This window comes from Bos mutus, chromosome 2 (assembly GCF_027580195.1).
Source record: "Bos mutus isolate GX-2022 chromosome 2, NWIPB_WYAK_1.1, whole genome shotgun sequence".
In the NCBI taxonomy this organism is placed as follows: Eukaryota; Metazoa; Chordata; class Mammalia; order Artiodactyla; family Bovidae; genus Bos; species Bos mutus.
The window spans coordinates 45,276,252-45,290,144 of NC_091618.1; the positions used below are offsets into that span (position 1 = coordinate 45,276,252).

The window sequence follows — 13,893 nt, forward strand, 5'->3', positions numbered from 1 at the left end:
CTGGAATCAACTACAGACCTTCCAGTCACCTGAACCCAAAGGATTTAAGCCCTAACAATTCAAATAAGGGGCCTTAGAATCAGTAAAAAAAAAAAAAAAAAAAAAAAAACATTCATAGCATTCTCCCCAAGGAAAATATCTCCAGAAAAGTGGACCAAAAATATCTAGTCCTCTTTCAAATATGGACTCCATGCCTGAAGGGTAGTAAAAACATGGATCAGATAGCACCTCTCTAAAAGAGATGCTTATTCTGTACCTTCAGTAAATGATTCAGGGCAGGATGTGAAAATGCTTAGGGGTGTCTGTGCGCCAGGGTGGTGGGAAGAGAGGCAGGAAGCAACAACAACAGAAAAAAAAAAAAAAAAAGGACAGTTAAGGCATTCATTAAACTCTGTATTTTAAAAGGCAAGGAAAAAAGACCTTCATATATATAACATCTTCTTTTCAGTTCAGTTCAGTCGCTCAATCGTGTCTGACTCTTTGCGACCCCATGAATCGAAGCACGCCAGGCCTCCCTGTCCATCACCAACTCCTGGAGTTCACTCAGACTCACGTCCATCGAGTCAGTGATGCCATCCAGCCATCTCATCCTCTGTTGTCCCCTTCTCCTCTTGCCCCCAATCCCTCCCAGCATCAGGGTCTTTTCCAATGAGTCAATTCTTCACATGAGGTGGCCAAAGTACTGGAGTTTCAGCTTTAGCATCATTCCTTCCAAAGAAATCCCAGGGCTGATCTCCTTCCGAATGGACTGGTTGGATCTCCTTGCAGTCCAAGGGACTCTCAAGAGTCTTCTCCAACACCACAGTTCAAAAGCATCAATTCTTCGGCACTCAGCTTTCTTCACAGTCCAACTCTCACATCCATACATGACCAGAGGAAAAACCATAGCCTTGACTAGACGGACCTTTGTTGGCAAAGTAATATCTCCGCTTTTCAATATGCTACCTAGATTGGTCATAACCTTCCTTCCAAGGAGTAAGCGTCTTCTTTTATGAGGGACATATTCAGTGGGTGTCCCTCCATACCATCTTTCCATAATACAAAATTCTGTTCTTTGGCTTATATAGGAACTATAAACTAAAGAAACGTTCACTTTGTATTTAAAAAAAAAATTTATTTGTGATCTGTACATGTGATAAAGTGGGGCTTCCTTGTAGACTTTGAAAGGCAAAACAAAACAAGAATTCAAAGTAAAAATGTATAAATACAATATATATTTTCTTACAAAAATGGAAGATTTACAAAATATACATACTGCACTCGTCTCTATTTTACAAATTTCACATGCAAGAGATATAACACAAAAGATGCCAAAAACTGTGTAGTGGGCGTTTTAAAAATCTGACAAATGAGACAGTTTTGGAGGTTTAAGAAACATAAGGTCAATGTTAAACTTTAATATAAAAAGCAGCTTCACTCAACTGAACATTACATGTATAAAGCAACTTGTACTCTCGTAGTACCCTCTATGATTTAAAAACTGTTTCAAACAGCATTTAAAGACCGTTTTGAGAAACAGGATAGTGTTGCTGGATTGGAAGGTGATGTCAAAGGTGGAGTAAAGGTTAGCTCCCATGATTCTCTGTTCAGCTTTAGACCATTATGCAAAGGAATTGGAGTTCTATTATAGAGGGAAAAAAAGTACATGATTTAAGATTAATAAATTTAAGTCATCCAGCACATTTCAAAGAACTCCAGACTTACTTTGAAGTTTACCTTCTTTTAACGACTTTCCTTAAAAATGGGGCCCATGGTTTGAACTGTCCTCTTCACTCACTGTCATTTCTGCAGGTCACCTCCCCACCCAGCCACACAAAGACAGGGTCAGCATACACATGATATTTTATAAACGGATTTATGGAACAAAGAAAACAGGACAAAATGCTCCTTTGACTTTTAAAAAAATTTAACGTTCCTTTATTATGAGGCTAAAGGCATTATGCTTCTCCTTTTATCTTAGAGGATTCAAATTGGAAGGAAAAAAAAATCGAAAAACAAAACCGAAATGCAGGTTTAAGGGAAGAAAAAGAAAATGAAGGGAGAGATTTCCCTGAATGTTTTAACAGAGCCTGTTGGATCATGTGTTCTGAATTAAATTTACTTAAACACAGCAAAACCCCTTGCATTTCCTTTAGCCAAGTCAGTACCTCTGACAGAAAGGGGTATGGAAGCACAGCGCCCTTCACTTTTCCTTAAAAAGGAATGTTTATTACAACCAAATTAACATCCAAAGGGAAACGTCAGATTTGCGCTGCTTTGCCTATAAAAGTTGCTGTCTTCACAGTTGTGCCTTTCCACAGGGAGACACTTGTTTCCTCTTTTGTCTCTTACAACAAAGACAAGGGGAAAAAATGCATTCCTGTTTTGAAAAGCAACAAGTCATCACTTCTTTTCAGGATATTAAACCAAATAAAACAGCCTTCTTTCTTCTGCCTGCTTCCCCAGAAAATAAAAAAGTAGTAGAAATACCTACTACTAGCCTCCTTTTCCTTGTTGCAAAATGTTGTCATTTCTTTTTGCATCCTCACATCAGGATTCTAGGAGGCAGGCCTCCCAAGACTTCAAAATGCTTATTTTACAAGACTTGAAAGGAGTAGAGGAAGAAAAACAGGCGGGGAGGAGGCAGAGGTGGAGACTGTAATGTCTGACCCTGGAAATTAACCCATCTGGGCTCCAGTTTGGCCCCAGTGAAAAGAGATTATGGTTTGACCACCGCTTGACAAGGACACTGCAGGGAGTCCTCCCTTTTCCCAACAAAGCGGCGGCCGCAGACAGCTGTACCTTTCACCCGGGCCTCACAGGAGTGAGGACAGGCCACTTGTCTTGCATCAGGGGAATCGCTCACAGTCCCAGTTCGGCCCAGAGCCGGGAAGAACTCACAGCAACCTTCTGATCTCAATCTTTTTCGACAGGCCCAGGGCGGCCCGTACCGCACATGATTAACGTCACTGTTAACATCACCAGCATCATCCTGCAAGTCTTTGCCAGAAGTCTTTTCATCCAAACCGTATTTCCACCCAGGCCTCTTTTCCCAACCCACATATATCTACATATATCTTCTCATTTCCAGGTCACTTCTCACTGGAGCGGAAGGAGGTTCCAGAAACAAGTCCCCCCACCCCGCAGTTCTTTCCCTACCGCCCCTTTCCCACCCCCGGCGGCGGGAAGGAAGGGTGGGGGAGGGGCCGGGGTTCATACCGCAGTCTCCCCCTTGCTGCTGTGGCTGAGTCTGTGGTAGAAGCGGCGCCACGACTGCAGGGTCTTGCCCGACCAGATCCAGAAGCCAGTGGTGATGCCGACGATCATGGTCATCAGGTACTTGATCATGAAGACGGTGAAGTCGGGGCTCATGGGCGGGAAGTGGCCGGGCGGGCAGGGCACCGCGTAGCTCTTGCACGTCTGCAGGAGCCAGGTGCGTTCCCAGTGTTCGCGGAAGGCCTGCTCATAGAAGTAGCAGGCCAGAACGATGGTGGCCGGCACCGTGTAGAGCACGCTGAAAACGCCGATGCGCACCATCAGCTTCTCCAGCTTCTCGGTCTTGGTGCCGTCGTGCTTCATGATGGTGCGGATGCGGAAGAGAGACACGAAGCCCGCCAGCAGGAAGGACGTGCCGATGAAGAGGTAGACGAACAGGGGCGCCAGCACGAAGCCCCGCAGCGCGTCCACGCTGGACAGGCCCACATAGCACACCCCGCTGAGCAGGTCCCCGTCCACCTGGCCCATAGCCAGGATGGTGATGGTCTTGACAGCGGGCACAGCCCAGGCGGCCAGGTGGAAGTACTGCGAGTTGGCCTCAATGGCCTCGTGGCCCCACTTCATGCCGGCCGCCAGGAACCAAGTGAGCGACAAGATGACCCACCAGATGGAACTGGCCATGCCGAAGAAGTAGAGCACCATGAAGAGGATTGTGCAGCCCTCCTTCTTGGTGCCCTGCGCCACCGTGCGGTAGCCGTCGTCGGAGAAGCGCTCCACGCACACCGCGCGGTCCTCCAGCAGGAAGCCGGCCACGTGCGCCACGGCCACCATGAAGTAGCAGCCCGACAGGAAGATGATGGGCCGCTCCGGGTAGCTGAACCGCCGCATGTCCACTAGGTAGGTGAGCACGGTGAAGAGAGTCGAGGCGCAGCACAGCACAGACCACACGCCCACCCAGAGGCGGGCGAAGCGCCTCTCCTCCTCCTTAAAGTACATAAGGCCGTTGGCGCGGCCCGGCTCGCAAGGGGCGCCGCAGTCGCGCTCGCCCAGGAAGCGGTAGCCCAGGTAGGGGGGTACCTTGAGCTGGCGGGGGCACGAGAAGGGGAAAGCGGAGCGGCCCCGGCCGTCAGCGGCCCCCGGAGGCAGCGCGGTGAAGGGCAGGTCGGGCAGGTAGGGTGCGGTAGGGTAGGCGGTGGGGCCGCCGCCCGCGCCCCCGGAGCCGTCCGACGTGTTTTGGCCCACGCAGATCTCGCCAGCGCCGTGCACGGGGAAGTTTTCGCAACGCAGCCGCTCAGGCCATTGGAAACCGAACTTGTTCATGAGTGCCTCACAGCCCTGGCGGGCACGCTCGCACAGAGAGCGGCACGGAGGGATGGCCTTGTCGAGCACTGTACACACGGGTGCGTACATGGAGCAGAGGAAGAAGCGCAGCTCGGGAGAACACTGCACCTTCACCAGCGGGTAGAACTGGTGCACCTCGAGGCCCGCTTCCTCTTGGTTCGTGTGACCCAGCAGGTTGGGCAGGATGGTCTGGTTGTAGGCGATGTCCGTGCACAGGGGGATGGAGATGGGCTGGCAGAAGCCGTGGTCTGGCACTGAGATGCCCTTCTCTCCGTGGTACGGCTGCGCCCCGGCGCCCGCGGGCAGTGAGCCCAGCAGCGCCAGCACCACGGTGCAAAGGTCCAGAGGCAAGCGCGACGCCGCCGCGCGGGAGCCCCGCATCGCCGGCCGCGGGTGCAGCGGCACTCTCAGCCCGAGAAATGCGACCAGGCAGCCGGGAGCGGCTGGGATCCGGGGAGGCGCCGCTGCGCCGGGCGCATGAGAGTCCTCCCGGCGCCGGGGCTGGGCCGTGGGCGGCGCGGAACAGAGGGCGCTGCAGCTGGGGTGCTCGCGCCACGGGGGCGCCGCCGCCTCCGCCCAGCACTGGCGCAGCCGCCTGGGGTCCAAACTCGTCTCCCTGGGCTGGGGGCGCAGATGGGGGGGCCGCCTTCTCCTCTCGATGCGACGTAACGGTGCGGCTTTTTCTGCGGCGAGAAGCAACAAGCGTCTCCGGTTACCCTTCAAAGTTTGCCCAAGTCTCCTGACTCACTGAGCTCAATAAGGCGCGCGCCCCCCTACACACCAAGTCTGGCCCCCGGCAAGCGAGAGCCCGGCGCCGCCGCCTGCTAGCCAAAGCCGCCGCCTCAACGGTGCTGCTCCGCCTTCTCTCCTCGAGGCTCCGCTCGCCGCCGCCGCCGCCGCCTCCTCCTCCTTCGCCTCCTTCTCCGCTCCTCGCTCCTTCAGCCCCAAAAGCTTGGCTCCAACTTTCAGCCAAACGGCTGATTCTCGCTGTGAGTCCGATCGGCGTCTTGGAGCCAAGAGCTCGGCGAGTTCTTTTAAGAAATCCAGTCACACTGCGTCCGAAGCTGCGAGGTCCTGGTGCCCGCGGCCTGGCCCTGGCCTCTCCAGCCCCGGGCAACTCTGAGCGGTGAGGGAGCGCTGCCCGCCGGGAGGGAGCGCAGAGTAACGCCTTGGAGCCGCGCAACTCTACAGAAGAAGCGTCGGGCTCTCAGGGTTCCGGACCGCCCCGCCCCCTCCCCTCCCCCCATTCACAAACCACTCCGGGGGCGGGCCCTCGAGCTCCAGGGAGGCCCAATAGCAGCCTTTGTTTTCTGTGTGACTGCCTTCGGATTGGGTGGAAGTCGGAAGGGGCGGGCGAGGGAACGCGAGAGGCTAGGTCTGCGGAGCTCTGGGCGGATTCCTGAGGGGAGGGGCAGGGGGCTGGGAGGGAAAAGTTAAGAAAAACTTTTACCCTGAATTCACTAGGGGGAGGGGGTAGAGAAGCGCATCAGAAAGGGAATTTGCTTGAAAGATTTGTTCCTCTTCCGGGTACACTAAAATACACATTCCTGAACAGAAGGGCACACCGGGCAAAGCTTTTGCATGGAGAGGCTGAGAATAAGAGTACTGCCTCCGCGGAGAGAGACGTGACCCCGAGTCGTGTTTAGCCCTCCTTGGGCTGAAAATGCTGGGTTTGGCGGGGGACATTTAGGTAGCAGGATCCTAAATGTGGGGTTCGGAATGGGGCAAGAAATGGGTGCGCCTCGCGGATTGCTTTTCTCTCCGCACACTCAGACCACGTGAGGCCACAATCCCCGCTCACCCCCTCTCCGGGTTGTAAAAAAGAGGAGGGGCCGAGGCCGAAGAGAAGTAGGAGTCTGGCAGAGGGGGCCGGCTTAAGGCAGGAGGAAGTGTCGACCCCTCCAAGGGGACAGGGCCGACGAGCGGCGGGCGCGGGGGACCCAGGCATCAGGCCACCCTGCCCGCACGTACGGCCCAGAGTCTAGGGATTTGGTATAGCTTTAGTGAAGTCATAAGAAAACTAGTGCGGGAAATTATTGTAAAAAAACCTGCGGCCGAGTGCCCAGGAACACTGTACAGGTTTACAGCGAGTATTTAATTGCCCTATTTTCTTTAGTTCTGCGGCGTGTGGCCCTTGGGAGTCCCACCTTCGTCGCGGAAGCAATGATTCGATTCTTGGAATCTGCGTAGAAAAGTTTTAATGCGTATTAGAAACCAAAGGCATTTGCTAATTAAAGAGTTTTCAAAACACAAAGAGAAGTACTTCTTGTTCTCGGGTAGCGTTTTCTGATTGGCAAGCGTTCTTTTGTTCTCGATCAAATCTTCGCCCCGCTGAAGGCACTGGGCCTTGGCGCGCGCTCTCTGGTTACTCCCGGCGAAATCAGAAGTTACAGCGGGTGGAGGTGGGGGATGTTACTACCCTCTCACCGGACTGAGAGGAATAGCATGAATTCCCATGGAATTTCCATGCTAAGCAAGGAAAAATCTTCTCTGTGACATTCCCTCTACCTCCCCCCGCCTCCCCCCCTACCCCCGCGCTATCCTCTGCCTTAAAAAACGTTACTCCTGGCCTAGCCCTTCCTCCTGCCAGCTCAGTTCCAGGCGCTAGAGCCCTGAGGGATTCTGATCAGGATGCATGTTTGCGGAAGTTAGAAGTTGCTGCCTCTGCTGCCCCCGGTGAGCCTCTTCTCCAGCAAGAAAAGACTAATCCTGAAACCGAAGACAATTAATTGGGTTCCCTTCCATAGGAGACTTTGGCCTCCTCTGTTTTTCTTTATTTATTTTCTATTACTGGTTTATGGGGAATCTGTTCTTGCACTTCACAGTTCTTTGTCCTCCACTCTTGTTAATGGGTCTGGAAGGCTGAATCATTTAGGCCAAGGTAGGGTGTCAGACTGCTCACATTCTCCATCCGGTCCTCAACAGGAATCCTCGTCTTTTTTCTTCCAAAGGATCAGTTTTCCCTTCACACCCAGGACTTTTTTTTTTTTTTTTTTTCTTTTGGGCAATCTGCCTCAAGGTAATATGAAAGATTAATAATATTTTCTTTAAACATATTTCCTTCTCTCTTTGTATTTTTTCAAGGGCTCCTCTTTTTCTTTCTAAATTATTATTCTTATCACCTAACATTGGGGAGCCTTGATATTGATTGCATTGAAAGATGCTGTTTAAAGACAATGCAGCTTCTTTGCTTTGTCATTTAAAATGTGTGTGTGGTGGGGGGTTGGAAATCCTTTTTTCTCTCTGTGAGCTCCAGGATGTTCTCCTTTCCTAAATCAAATTTTCATGCTTATTCATCAGGCCACTGATCTAAGTCATCTTTGCTTATTGAGGGAGAAATTGCAAGCACTGTCATCTAATAAAATGAAAACCGACAGGATAAAATACTGTCTTAAATACAACTAAACCAATTTAGTTATGAGCTTCTTCTCCTCATAGCCTCAGACAGCTGCCTGATGAGGTAATAAGGATAATTCTTTTTTTAAGAGGGGGAAAAAATAGCCATTTAAAAATTCAAGGGACAAATGAAATATTTTTTAAAACAATCTGTGTATTAGATGCAGAAAACCCATCCCCATTTATCTTGATGAACTGTATCACAGATGAGAGTCTTGCTCTGACTCAGGTAGACAAGCGCAAAAAACAGAGAAGCAAAGGCCAATTTTGGGGGGAGTGTTTTGTGTTTTTTAGGAGGATTAAAAAAAAAACACTCCAAAATTATCTGGAAAATAAAAATTCACTGTTTATGAGAGAGGTGTGGTAGCTTTCTGTGCCTTACCTGACATAGCATGCTGATTTCAAGGAGCTAAGGAATAACAGGGAATAGTTCAGAAAAGTAAGCTCACTGTGTAGGGGGCTAAATAGTCTGTTTTAGGCTCTGTGATGGATGTAGTAGTAGTAACATTGGTTCACATCTGTTTAGAATCAATTTAATTGTCTTTCCAAGTAACACCTTCCACACCCAACTCCCAAAGCCACTAACTGGTATCTTCCTTGGAAAGCTAAGGGTGGAAAATTTTGTAACCGTCTGCTGCAAAACTTCCAATTGTCTCTGCCCTTTAAAACAACAAAAGCTTTTATTTCTTCACATCATAGTCATGTGGTTCCATAGAAAAGTGATGCTATTCATTGGCTCCAGTTATTTAAATATTACTTATCTTGGCCAAGTCCCAGGTTTATCTAGTTGAATTTCATTCTGATGTCAGGCCAGATTTGAAAATGGCCACCTTCGTAGTGCCACAATCCTGTGGTTGTAGTGAAACTCCAGCTTCAGGAATTACTCATGCAAGACCAGAAAGGGCAGCTTTTAGCATATACTTTCTGGCCTCTCTTTTACCAGACAATTTGTGACTTTATAACATTGAGGATTTGTGATTACCAATGGCCAGGTTGCCTTTGGCTTCTTTTCACTTTAGTTGGGAGTGTTGGATCATTCAAAATATGGAACATTTTGATCCCTAAGGCAGACTTTCAGGTATTAATGCAAGTTAGAAATGTCTAGATTGAATTAGGAGAATTAGAGGGGGGCCATGCTGAATTCTTCTAGACCCTACAAGTGGAGGTGGTTTGTGTGGCAGATTCAGTGATTGTGTCTATTCCACCATTTTCCTTGTTGGTTGAGGACTGTATTAGTTATCTGTAGTTGTATAACACATCACTCCCTAACACAACAGGTTAAAACAACAAATATTCAATATCTCACAGTTTCTCTGTGTTAGGAATCTGGATATGCTTAGCTTGATCCTGTAGCTTGGGGTCCCTCACAAGACTGCATCAGGATGTGGTCAGGGCTGCAGTTATTTCAAGGCTCGATTGAAGGAAGATCCACTTCCAAGCTCATAACAAGGCTTTTGGCAGGCCTCAGCTTCTTTTATAAAAAAAAAAAAACTTTTTATTTTGTATGGGTATAGTTGATTAACAAACACTGTTGTGATAGTTTCAGATGAACAGCAAAAGGGACTCAGCCATACCTATGCATGTATCCATCCATTCTCCTCCAAACTCCCCTCCAATCCAGGCTGCCATATAACACTGAGAGGAGTTCCATATGCTATACAGTAAGTCCTTGTTACCTATTTTAAATATAGCAGTGTGTACAGGTCCATCCCAAACTCCCTAACTATCTCTTCCCCCCATTCTTCCCCCCAGCAACCATAATTTTGTTCTCTAAGCCTTTGAGTCTCTTTTTGTTTTGTATGTTCATTTGTATCATTTTTTTTTTTTTAGATTCCACATATAAGGGATGTCATACAGTGCTTCTTCTTCTCTGATTTACTTGACTCAGTATGATAGTCTCTAGGTCCATCCATGTTGCTGCAAATGGCATTATTTCATTCTTTTTAATGGTTGAGTGATATTCCGTCATGCATGTGTACCAAATCTTCTTTCTAGTTGTTGGCCAGAGACATGGGTCCCTTACAGTGTTCACCTCTCATGTGGCCCACTTTGACTCCTGCCTCCCCTCCCCTGCCCCGAGATGGAAGTCATGGTCTTTTTGTAATCTAATCTTGGAAGTGACATCCTCTCAATTTTGCCTTACTCCATGCATTAGAAGCAAGAAACTAGGTCTATCCACAATCAAAGGGTAGTAGGGATTCCTCTAGAATGTGAAAACCCATTAGAGGGTGAGCCATTGTAGAGATGGTTCACCACTAGGGTTATTTATTCCTTCCCAAAGTATTATGGAGATAATGCCTCAGAGAAAAACAACTCTTGGGTCTCTGACTTTGGAGTGTTCAGAGAAAGGGTCACAGATAACATGAGTTGGTTGATTATAATGCCACTTGCATCTGCTGAAGTCGGAACAGAATCCTAATTCTGGTCAACTGTTTTTTCAAACACATGTCTTTGGTCTAGAAGGAGAAAGAATATAGGACAGTTGATTAATACAAGGCTATCAGCAGCCCTGCAGAAAAACCTCCAAGTTCAGAAGGTAGCCATTCTGGGGAGTCAGATTGGTACTCAAGGACCAAAGGCTTCCCTGGTGGCCCAGATGGTAAAGAATCTGCCTGCAATGTGGGAGACCTGGCTTTGAGCCCTGGTTGGGAAGATCCCCTGAAGGAGGGCATGGCAACCCACTCCAGTTTTCTTTCGGGAGAATCCCCAGGACAGAGGAGCTTGGCGGACTACAGTCCACGGGGTCACAAAGAGTTGCATACCATTGAGCGACTAAGCACAGCACAACACACACCAAGGACTTGGATCAAGTCTGTAGAGAGACTTTGGCTATTTGGGTTGTGAGGTTAAAGCATCACTGGTAATTGTTTTGTTGTTATTTAGTCCCTAAATCGTGTCTGACTCTTTGCAATCCCATGGACTATATAGCCCACCAGGTTCCTCTCTCCATGGGATTTTCCAGACAAGAATTTACCCATGTCTTTATGCCAGTTTGGACAATAATGATGTGTGGGAAGGGTGGCAGAAGTGGTTAGTACAGACTAGGTTAGTTCTGCTTTTCACCATTTGATTTCCTGTGCTGCCTCAGGCGTCACTTAACATCCCTAGCTCTCCAGGATGTTGTGAGAAATAATGAGATAATATTTGCAAAATGCTTGTAATCTATGGGCAAAAAATCATGAGGGCAGAATCCTGGTTTAGTTATATGGATGCAAATCATAGATATAAAATAAAAGAGCAAGTTAAGTGCATATTTTCTGGTGCTGGCTTTTTGTTGAGGTTGTGATTTTTTTACAGTAGTGTGCTGGGAAGTGTCTACCAACTAGCCCTCTAGGGAAAAAAAACCCTGACCGATGTACATTTGCCAATTTCCATGGTGTAAATACTGATACCATGGCTGATTTCATGTCACATAATATCACTGAACTTGGAGTTTGGAAAAGATACACATAATCAGCTCTCACAAGTCCCTGAGTACTGATCCTGTCACACCACTGGATTTGTAGGACTTATTCTGTTCAGATGATTTTGAGCATCAGAAATAGTTATATTTTTAATAGAATGACAACCATTTATAAGATACCAGTTGCTTTAGGTACACTAACTCAAATTTTATAACAATGCTTCACAGTTCCAAGTATAAGCTCCTTTTTATAGACTCAAAGCTTGGACTAAAACCTGGTCTATATAACATTTTTCACTTCACATTGCACTGCTACTTGATGTCTTCATGGCAAATTTCACTAATATTGGTCCTTTTGTTTCAAAAGGATCAAAAGCCATCCCCAAATTTAGAGATGTCCCAGAATTTCTAGGCTTGGGTTATCAAGCCCAGATTGGTGATGACCCCCTGAATATTATACCTATACAGGTTTCAAACCCACTTGGTAATGACCACTACTTTTTTCTAATTTTTCAAGGAGCAATTTAATTCCCATCACTGAAACTGCACCAGTGAGTTTCTAGATTAGGAGATGTCAGTGCTCTGCCCCAGCCCACGAGGGCAGATGGAAAATTTGACAGGGTACCAGGCCTTCCCATTTTGGCAGGCCAGGACAGTCAGCAGAGAGCTAGGAAAAGCTGCAAGAACAATTGCTCACAGTAGTAATAAAAGCCCCAGTGCCTTCTAGAAAAGTGAAGATGAGAGCTACAGCAGTGGATCTCAAAACTGGCTGGTCATCAGCACCACCTAAAGAATTTTTCCAAAAGTTTGGGCCCCACCTCAGACATGTTGAGTCAGAATCTCTGGCGTTGGACTTGGGATTTAATTTTTAAAAGCTCATCAGGTGATTCTTTTGAATTAGTCAGATACGAGAACCTCTGACCCAGACTCATATTGCAAAGCAATGTATTGTGTTGCTCATGGCTCATAGAAGGTCTTTGGCCTTGCATAGAGTCCTCCTTACTCTACATGATGATGTTTTGAACTGAAGGATGAAATAATGAGGATGAGATATGTGGGGTGTGTGTGTGTGTGTGTGTGTGTGCACGCGTGTGTGTGTGCGTGTGCATGTGCACGCAGAAAGAGAAAACACAGGGGCGGGGGAGGGGTGTTGTTGGTTGGTTGGTTGCAGGGTGTGATGTTGGGCCTGAGATCTCATTTATGAAGCTCAATGAGTTCCCAGTGGCTATTCTAAAAGGTAACAGCTTCTATTCCCAACAGTTAATTCATAGCATTTCCTCAGATGATGTTGCCATCCGTGTACCTTAAACCACATTAACCCTCCCCTCAGATGACTGAGCCAGGAATAGGCAAGCATCTGACCTAGCCATGAGGTTGTCTGGCATGAGACCTCTGTCCAACAAATATGCCCACTGGCCACCCAATCAGATCCTTTCATTTGGGGAATCTGAGTGTAAAACATATTGGCAAAGAGCTGAGAAACATTCAGTGAGAAAAGAATGAGCAGAAACCAGGAAACAGAGTTGTTTCCTAGCTCCTTACCTTGGAATTCCACTATCCCCATTAATGAAGTCACCTGCCTCTCTGCCTGCTCTAGCAACTAGAGAGACCCTTTCTAACCATAGTGCTGGGGTTTGCAAAAGGGTGAAAACACAGATCTCTTCTGGCTTTCTCCTGGGGCATGGGCCCATAGCTTTTGGAAGGCTGACCTCCAAGTATCAGCACCAACCCAGGAGAGGCATCCATTCAGGCTTGACTAACAAGGCTCAGTCTTGCAGTCACCTTCATCTTGCTCAATGGCCTGAGTAAAGCATTTGAAAAGATACTTCCTAGGACTGCAGTTGTCATTGAGTTGACTCAATTGAATGCTTGCAAAAGTGTTTCAAGATAGGAATTATCTATAAAGGCACAGGAAACCTCTTTCTTCTGAGTTATTATAAGAAAGAGAAATAAATGCTCTAAAATCAGATCAAATTGCCAACATCTGTTGGACATAGAAAAAGCAAGAGCATTCCAGAAAAACATCTACTTCTGCTTTATTGACTATGCCAAAGCCTTTGACTGTGTGGATCACAATAAACTGTGGAATATTCTTAAAGAGATGGGAATACCAGACCACCTTACCTGCCTCCTGAGAAATCTGTATACAGGTCAAGAAGCAACCATTAGAACCAGAATGGAACAATGGACTGGTTCAAAATTGGGAAAGGAATATGTCAAGGCTGTATATAGTCACTCTGCTTATTTAACTTCTATGCAGAGTACCTCATGCAAAATGCCAGGTTGGATGAAGCACAAGCTGGAATCAAGATTTCCAGGAGAAATATCAATAACCTCAGATATGCAGATGACACCACGCTTATGGCAGAAAGTGAAGAGGAACTGAAAAGCCTGTTGATGAAGGTGAAAGAGAAGAGTGAAAAAGCTGGCTTAAAATTCAACATTCAAAAAGATTGTAGCATCTGGTCCCATCACTTCATGGCAAATAGATGGAGAAACAATGGAAACGGTGAGAAACTATTTTCTTAGGCTCCAAAATCATTGCAGATGCAGACTGC

General features: G+C 47.3%; 1 protein-coding gene across 1 annotated transcript; it reads right to left on the reverse strand.

The window, feature by feature from the left end:
* Positions 1-372: 372 nt before the first annotated feature.
* FZD7 (frizzled class receptor 7) lies at positions 373-5,948 on the reverse strand. Its single transcript, XM_005911686.3, has one exon. The coding sequence runs from the start codon at positions 4,915-4,917 to the stop codon at positions 3,193-3,195; it is 1,725 nt and encodes a 574-aa protein (XP_005911748.3). The 5' UTR covers positions 4,918-5,948; the 3' UTR covers positions 373-3,192.
* Positions 5,949-13,893: the final 7,945 nt, after the last annotated feature.

Excerpts from the sequence above, each read along its gene's own strand:
- FZD7 (XM_005911686.3), bottom strand. The coding sequence starts at position 4,917 with ATGCGGGGCTCCCGCGCGGCGGCGTCGCGCTTGCCTCTGGACCTTTGC.